Below are 8,826 nucleotides of genomic sequence, written 5' to 3'. Positions count from 1 at the left end.
ATTTTGTAGATATTTATAGGACTTTCTAGAATTTCCTTGAATTATTTAAGTATCTTAATGATTAAGTTTCCAATTTATTTAATAGTTTGGTGATGAGATGTCCACTTTCTAGAATTTTGTAGAGTTATTTAGTTATCTTAATGATTAAGTTTTCAATTCATTTTAATCACATGGTGATTATGTGTCCCTTTTTTTGTAGAAATTTATAGAACATCCTAGAATTTTGTAGAATTATTTAAATATCTTAATGGTTAAGCATCTAATCCGTTCTAGATTTCTATTATGTAGAATTTTATAGAACTTTCTTGAGTTATTTGAATATCTTAAAAGTTTAGCTTCCAACCCATTTAATCATTTGGTAATTAGATATCTACTTTGGAGAGTTTTGTAGAACTTTTTAGAACATTGTAGAATTATTAAAATATCTTACAAATTAATTACAATTTTGAGATACTAATATCATCATTAGAATCTTGACCATTAAAAATACAAATTTTTATCTCTTGATCATCTCTTAATTATGTTAATTAATATTAATTGAATAAATTCATATTTGCTTATGTGTCATAATTTAATTGGTTGAGACTTGTATTTTAATTTCACCTAACTATACATTTTTATTAATAATTCTAAGCATACTATATCGATGATAAAATTATTATATCCTTTTGAACATTCTTCCATAATTTTCTAGCTTAAGGTTTTAGCAGAATAATTTTTTTTAGTTAAATCCTTAGAGAATTTCTATAAATTTGAATTTAGAGATTTTCTCTCTTAACTGTATTTATTCTTAATCTACACTCAATAAATTATTATTTAAATTATAGATTACTTAAATTTTCTTAAATTGAGTTTTTCATATTTTACAGCGTGCTCTCAACGCTGTCCAAGAAACAATCAAATTAGATAATAAAATACATGTTATTGAATTTAGAAAATCTGGTTAAATAATGCTACATAAATTTCATTCACAGTAACTTACATAATATTTAATATATATATATATATATATATATATATATATATATATAATAATTTGCAGAAACTTATAGATAAATAGTTACAAAATTTAGAATTTTACAATTCCATCATATCTTGTGATATCCCCTCAGAATTGTTTGTAAATGCAACAAATATATGAAGAGTTCTAATACCAACCCTTCAAATGTTTCAACTTGTATAATTTTAGTGGCTATCATTTTCCTATGTGTTGGTAGTAATGTTGAATAAATTTCATCCGACATGACATTATTATGATCAAAATTAAATAAAGGCACATACCATCACTATTGTATATGTTCACATGGACTTGAAACATGACATCAGACCCACACCTTGCTTCATTTTTTAATTCATGTTTTTTGCTTCCTAAAATTGAACTCATATCTTCTTTAAAACCTGCACATGAGCAAATAATTGTTTGTTACAATGTTTTCCCCATCTTGTTTCTTACCACATGACTTTTGCAAATAGAAAAACCATTAAATTGTGCATGATAATTGTAAAAAGGTACACAACTTTAAGATCAATGAGATCCAACCTTGCAATATTATCAACTAATATATTTCCCTTGCGTCAATATTTAAGATGTCAACAACGTCATTTACAACTATGCTATATTCTGCACAACTTATTGCAACAACTTCATCAGTAACATTGTATATCCTCCTCATATTCTTCATATTGGTCTTCATCTTCATACTCATTTTCATTCCCATCCTCAACACTTCCAATGTCCTTATCTTCTACCTCGTCCAATCTTTTATCTCCTTCAATTCCTACCAACAACCATATATAACACATGTTATATTTTAAATAAAAACATTTCATTTCAAAGTTATTCTTGTATTGGATTTCATTGCATCATTTATGAGTGTATAGTGTATCTTCTATCTATAGTTTGTCTATTTTAATATCTGCACAAAAATAAGGAAAACTATTATTTGTAATCATATCAAATATCACAAATTTCATCTAGAATCAATAAAACAACACATTATTAACAAATCACTTTGAATGTATTTACTTTTCTTTTAAGACTAACAAATCACTCCCATTATTTTATCATTCAAATATTCCACACAAAACATAAATACTTTATTGTATTGCAAGTAAATACAAAGAAAAAAAAATATGATCGTCACAAATTGTGACCCTTACACAGGTAAAATATTAGAAAAAAAATACAAATATGGAAACATTCAATTAAATACAACAATGGAGAAATGTGGTGTATTGAGTGTCTACAACTGCAATGGGAAAAAAACTACCTTGACATGCACATTTAGTTTTTCTTTTAATGAAACACTCTAAACTAGTGTGGGAAACTATCACTACATAATCACTCTTTGTTCACATAAAGACGGGGAAAGACATAATTCTAAAAACTTCTTTTTAACTTATAACATCAAACTAAAACTTAAAGAAATATTTCTTTGATCCATCAATATTACAATAACATTATTGGGATTCAAATTTAACACGGGATATTTTTTAATACAAATTAAGATGACAAAAAAAGTGTACTTTACCCTATAAATACTTATCATTCAATAACATCAACTGTAATATATATATATATATATATATATATATATATATATATATATAATCTATAATAATACATAAAAGAAATACTTAACTCCTTTTTAGTCTCCATCTTTTTAAGACCTTTTTATCCTAATTTTTTACACAAATTTAATAAATATTCTTATTTCTACTCTACTTTACACACTTTTTATTAGATAATTATTTCTATCATTCACTACTCACGACTATATTCACAAAAATACGAAATATCTCGACTATACTAATTATTAATAAAGATGATTGGATACACATTCTTCCTTCAACTTTCAAAGCACTTATTTGAACTTATCACACTTTTTCACTTTTTTATAGATAATTCTTGTTAATCACACACAAATTTATTTATAACATTTATTTATTTTATTTTTAAATAAATTAAACCAACAACACACAAGCGACTTTTTAACCGAAGTGACAATTTGCAAATGCAAGACAAATTCATGCGATGTTATATTATTGCAAAAAAAAAAATGTCTTCATGATTGCACGAGGCACATATATGAGTGAAAAGCAAGGAAGATCTTGAACCTCTCCTGAACGATAAGAGAAATCCAAAATCCTCTCACCTCACCCAATCGTTCCCCCTTTGTACTCCACGTCCACATCTTTCATCTCTCTCTCTAATAAAACCCCCAAACACCCCTTTCTCACACACAAACACACACTCACTCACTCACTCCACACCACAATGGCCTCAGCCGCTGCCCCCACCACCTTCTCCCTCCTCCACTCCGCCGCCGCGGGCTCCTCCGCCTCCTCCTCCTCCTCCGCCGCCGCGCGCGTGCAGCTCTCCTCCTCCTCCCTCCGCGTCCGCCCCCTCTCCCGCCGCCTGGGCTTCGCGGCCGCCGACCCGCTGCTGGCGGCCAACGTGGCGGCGCGCGTGGCGGCCGTGAGGGGCGGGAGTGCCGCGAGAGGGGTGGTGTCGATGGCGAAGAAGAGCGTGGGGGACTTGAGCGCGTCGGACTTGAAGGGGAAGAAAGTGTTCGTGAGAGCTGACCTCAACGTCCCGCTCGACGACAACCAGAACATCACCGACGACACCAGAATCCGCGCCGCCGTTCCCACCATCAAGCACCTCATCCAGAACGGCGCCAAAGTCATCCTCTCTAGCCACTTGGTTTGTTCTTCTTTCCCACATTCACCTCCTTGTGTAAAAAATCTCCTCTATTGTGTTAAAGTTAGTTAACTGTTTTTTTTTTTTTTTTAATTGTTATCTTGTTGGAGATCACACATGAGTGTGGGCAATCATCATTTTACAAGTAGAAGTAGGCTTTGTAAAGTTTTACATAAATGCAAATCTATCATTTTACAAGTCGGTTTTGTGAAATTGACTTAAATTCAAATCCATCATTTTACGAGTTGGTTTTGTAAAATTAAGTTAAATTCAAATTCATTATTTTACAAGTTGGTTTTGTAAAATTAAGTTAAATTCAAATTCATTATTTTACAAGTTAGTTTTGTAAAATTGGGTTAAATTCAAATTCACTATTTTAATATGGTATATTAGAACTTAGATTTGTATAGTTGAGTTAGATTCAAATCTACTATTTTAAGATGGTATATTAGAATTGGAGTTCAGTTTTGTAAGATTGAGTTATACTCAAATCCACTTTCTAAAGATGGTATATTAAAATTAGAGTTTCAGTTCAGTTCTTGTAAGATTGAGATAGACTCCACTTTCTATAGATGGTATATTAGAATTAGAGTTTCAGCTCGATAGTGTGATAATAAAGATTTGCAAGGTCGGAAAAGACTATCGAGGTTGAACTTATATTCTGATCGGACAACAACATCGGTAGTACTTTAAGAACCAAATCTGTGTTTTGTGTCTTTTATTTTGGAGAGAATTTCTAGTGACACATTTTCAAATACACTTCTTTTAAGGTGCTCACTCGCTATTATTTGTAAAAAAAAATTGAAGACTGCTAAATCATGATCGTCAAATAAGAAATGACTCACCCAACATCCATAGTACTTTAAGAACCAAATTTGTGTTTTGTGCTTTTATTTTGAGAGAATTTCTAGCAACACATTTTCTATTAATGATCCCACTTGCTGTTATATGGTAACATTTGTTGAAGACTACAAAATCATGAGGGGGAACTCATCCAATACGAAGCGAGCCTAGCGGAATTTTATGATTTTCAAATTCAAAAGAGTGTATTTGGGTGTGGGTTGCTACTTGCTAGCATTTCTCTTTATTTTATCATTGCTTACAATGGTACATTTGGCTTTTCCTAGTTTGTAATTATGAAGTTGTTTTATTTATTTACTTTGCTTAGATTAAGATTTTTGGTTGGGTCTTCAGTTTTTTGATGTGTTTGAGTTTTTTGTATTTCAAAGAAGAACATTTTTTCCATCCTGTTATTATTATTATTATTTTTTTATTTCAGTTTTTGTTTCTGGTCTGTTGTCTGTGCTAATGAGAGTGGATACTTTTGAGGGATCAATCAGGGGCAACAAGGGTGTTTCTATTTGTGGAACAATCTAATTTCTTATTTTAGTTGAGATACTGAGGTTTATAGTCAAAACTTGAAAGAAATAATCTTGGATGGGTAGAACAATCGGGTTTTGTTATAATTTTGGCAATGTATACAATAAGCTTTCTTAATGTGTTTTTGTTGCAAAAGCAGAGTAGATATGTGAGTTATTATGGTTTGAACTTGTGAGTTGAATTGTTGCAACTTTTGATTGAATTTCCAGGGGCGACCAAAGGGTGTCACTCCCAAATACAGCTTGGCACCTCTTGTACCCCGGCTTTCTGAACTCATTGGCATCCAGGTATGTTTATGTGTTGATCATGGAGGATTATATTGGAAGAGAGAAGAGATATTTTACCAATATTGTGATTATTGGTGGTTAATTCCGATGTTCTTGTCCGTGTTTGGATGTGGGTAATTCATAGGTTGTCAAGGCTGATGACAGTATTGGCCCAGAAGTAGAAAAGTTGGTGGATGCTCTTCCAGACGGAGGTGTTCTTCTTCTAGAAAATGTGAGGTTTTATAAGGAGGAAGAAAAGAATGATCCTGAGCATGCAAAGAAGCTTGCCTCTCTGGCAGATCTGTTCGTGAATGATGCATTTGGTACTGCTCACAGGGCACATGCATCAACAGAGGGTGTTACTAAATACCTGAAGCCATCTGTTGCAGGTTTTCTTTTGCAAAAGGTGTGTTCATCTCTTCTCGTTTACTAAATTAGTATCAGCAGCTAACTCAATTTCTATAAACTATCTCGATAAAGCTCTTGAACTTCATTTCTATTACTTTATTGTGAGTAATCTTATAATATTAAAAAGTTCGATCACTTGGTGTAAAATAAAAGTTAATGTCAAATGTCAATTAGTCTTAAAGGAAAAGCTAACTTTTCATTTTATAAGAAATTTATATGTATATTTGATCAATACCATAATAACTAATTTTCATATTATCTTTCATGTTTTTAGGAGCTTGATTACCTTGTTGGGGCAGTATCAAGCCCCAAAAGGCCATTTGCTGCCATTGTTGGTGGTTCCAAGGTCTCGTCTAAAATTGGAGTGATCGAGTCACTTTTAGAAAAAGTTGACATCCTTCTTCTTGGTGGAGGAATGATCTTCACATTTTACAAGGCACAAGGTCTTTCAGTGGGTTCATCCCTTGTAGAAGAAGATAAGTTGGAGCTTGCTACATCACTACTTGCAAAAGCCAAAGCAAAGGGTGTCTCTCTCTTGTTACCAAGTGACGTGGTGATTGCAGACAAATTTGCTCCTGATGCAAACAGCAAGGTTTGTTTTCTAATTTGTAAGCTTCTTTAGATAAGATATTTGGTCAGAAGACATGGTCAATTGAACCACTTGAAATATTAATGATATGGAAGACAATTATTTATAATGTGAGTATTTATTCATTCTGAAACATTTGCAGCTAGAACTTAAATTCTGCATTAACCCTTTCAGGTCGTGCCAGCATCTGCCATCCCTGATGGCTGGATGGGATTGGATATTGGTCCAGATTCTGTTAAATCATTCAGTGAAGCATTGGATACCACCAAAACCATCATATGGAATGGGCCAATGGGAGTGTTTGAATTTGACAAGTTTGCTGTTGGAACAGAGGTATGCAAAAACACACTCGTATGGAGTTTGGTTCAAATTATATGTTAAAGCATGTTCGCAGTCAGTATAAAAAACGTGCACTATAAAGTGATGCATACTCTCATAAATATGCAGTAGGAGTTGGCCTTCCTAATGTGATTTGGCCATCTCAACAAACTATATCATTGTTCATTTATATACAAGTAATGTATCGGATCAGGAATGTGTTTCAAATGTCATCTGCAGTTACTACAGAATATTCTATCTGTTTGGCTAATAAATGTGTGCACTGTACATAATTTACATTTTGTACCCTTCTTTCAGGCTATTGCAAAGAAATTGGCTGACCTCAGTGGAAAGGGGGTGACCACAATTATTGGAGGGGGAGATTCTGTTGCAGCTGTGGAGAAAGTAGGAGTTGCTAGTGTCATGAGTCACATATCTACTGGTGGCGGTGCCAGTTTGGAGTTATTGGAAGGCAAAGAGCTTCCAGGAGTCCTTGCTCTTGATGAAGCCACACCAGTCCCTGTGTAAGACTGTTTTCAACTTGGAAAATTTTCCCATCCTCGGGTGTCTGTCATCAACCATGTAAAAGAGCACATGTTGTAGGACCCTTCGGAGTCTTTTAGTGTAAATTTATCATGCTCGAGTTATTTTCTTCACACATAAATTGCGTGTAACTGTAAACCCAGGCTGAGAGCCATAAATTCAAATAAATCCATTAGTTGCTGCCAAAAGCTTTTTGCACTTTGGTTTTGAGTCTTAATGGATATAAGCTTTAGAAGAGTTCTTGAGTTTCTCCACTAAAAATAAAGAGTTATTCTTCAGTAGAGAAATTCTCAAAAATATTTATAATTTGTATTAAAATAGACTATTTATCGGATGTCACTCTTGAGTCTTGACGCTGTCTGGGTCACAAGGGTACACAATGCAATTGGTTCTAAACAATCAAGGGAGTTACGGTAGAAAAAAAAATGGAGGGGGTCTTTGAACAATTAAGGGAATTATTGTGGGGTTATGAAACGGAAAAATATTGGGGCGAAATTTGCTAGACTCTGGAAGTGTTAGTGTCACAGTAATTTACTAAATTCAAATAAATCCATTAGTTGCCGCTAGAAGCTGTTTGCACTTTGCTTTTATCATGTCACTTCAAAACCCTTGAATATGAATGTTGGCATTGTATGCATGCCTTTAGTTTAGCTAGTGCATGTGGCACTAGTTGTACCCAATGACATGACTTACAATCTGTCAACAAAGATGGACACTAATGAATTCTCGTGAGTCTAGACATTTTATTCTGAACTCTTCCACCAGTAGTTGGTTGATGGTGAAGTCTTAGCCTTGTGATCACACATCACGTATGTGGAGAGGATGCCATTGAATGATTGAAAAAGAAGTGGATCACATGAGCTCCAGAAAAAAAAAAAAAAAAAAAAAAAAAAAAAAAAAAAAGCCTGAGCTGCATAATCATTGGCCGGCACACTAGTTGTCACAGCCTTTAACTATTCTCTTCGATTATTTTCTGTCAAAGATTCTAACCCACAAAAATTGAGAAGCATCCTATCTTTTTTAAGCCTTGGGCCTGCCACATATTAAGATATTTACTATTTGAACTACAAAAGAGAAGCACATTTCTTACAATAAACGTCGTCCAGTAACATCTAATGGCATTTTGTGGGATCTGGTCTTGTGCATGTGAACAACTATGCTTTCCCAATTCATTTTCTTTTCAGGATAAAATTTATTCAATTGATTTTTTGTGAGTACATCGTTCTTTGTGCATTTACCGTATGACACGTGTGCCATCATTTTCTGTAACTTGAGAAGTTTTAGTTTAATTTCATCATCGTGGCTTCTTTACACCATCTTCAGGCGGTCCAAGCTGTAATTCAATATTCATCTGTACCTGCTGGGAGTGCTTTCATTTCTACATCAGAATTGCACGCTTAATGTCTCGTGATTGTAGGAATTGTGAGTAGGATTTTAAAACCTCCAAACTGGTTTGTGTTTAAAATTAATTTTGCAAATATACAAGACAAACTCAATCTGGCATGATCTGTATTATGATTGTAAGGAAAATATAGTGAATAATATTTCATAATCTGAGAAGAGTTCACATGTTTATAAATTTATATCTGATGATACAAAGAAAGGAGACTAAAAACAAT

At 33.3% G+C, this 8,826-nt stretch overlaps 1 protein-coding gene across 1 annotated transcript; it reads left to right on the top strand.

The window, feature by feature from the left end:
- The first annotated feature begins 3,133 nt into the window (after positions 1-3,133).
- Positions 3,134-7,395, top strand: LOC109792931 (phosphoglycerate kinase, cytosolic). Its single transcript, XM_020352381.3, has 6 exons — positions 3,134-3,706; positions 5,293-5,370; positions 5,495-5,755; positions 6,032-6,349; positions 6,521-6,679; positions 6,983-7,395. Exons 1-6 carry the CDS (start codon positions 3,278-3,280, stop codon positions 7,190-7,192), a joined length of 1,455 nt encoding a protein of 484 aa, XP_020207970.1. The 5' UTR covers positions 3,134-3,277; the 3' UTR covers positions 7,193-7,395.
- The last annotated feature ends 1,431 nt before the right edge of the window (positions 7,396-8,826 follow it).

This window comes from Cajanus cajan, chromosome 10, assembly GCF_000230855.2.
Source record: "Cajanus cajan strain Asha chromosome 10, NIPB_CcT2T_4, whole genome shotgun sequence".
NCBI lineage: Eukaryota > Viridiplantae > Streptophyta > Magnoliopsida > Fabales > Fabaceae > Cajanus > Cajanus cajan.
The sequence above is the reverse complement of the archived record's forward strand: the minus strand, read 5'-3'. Positions and strand labels throughout refer to the sequence as shown.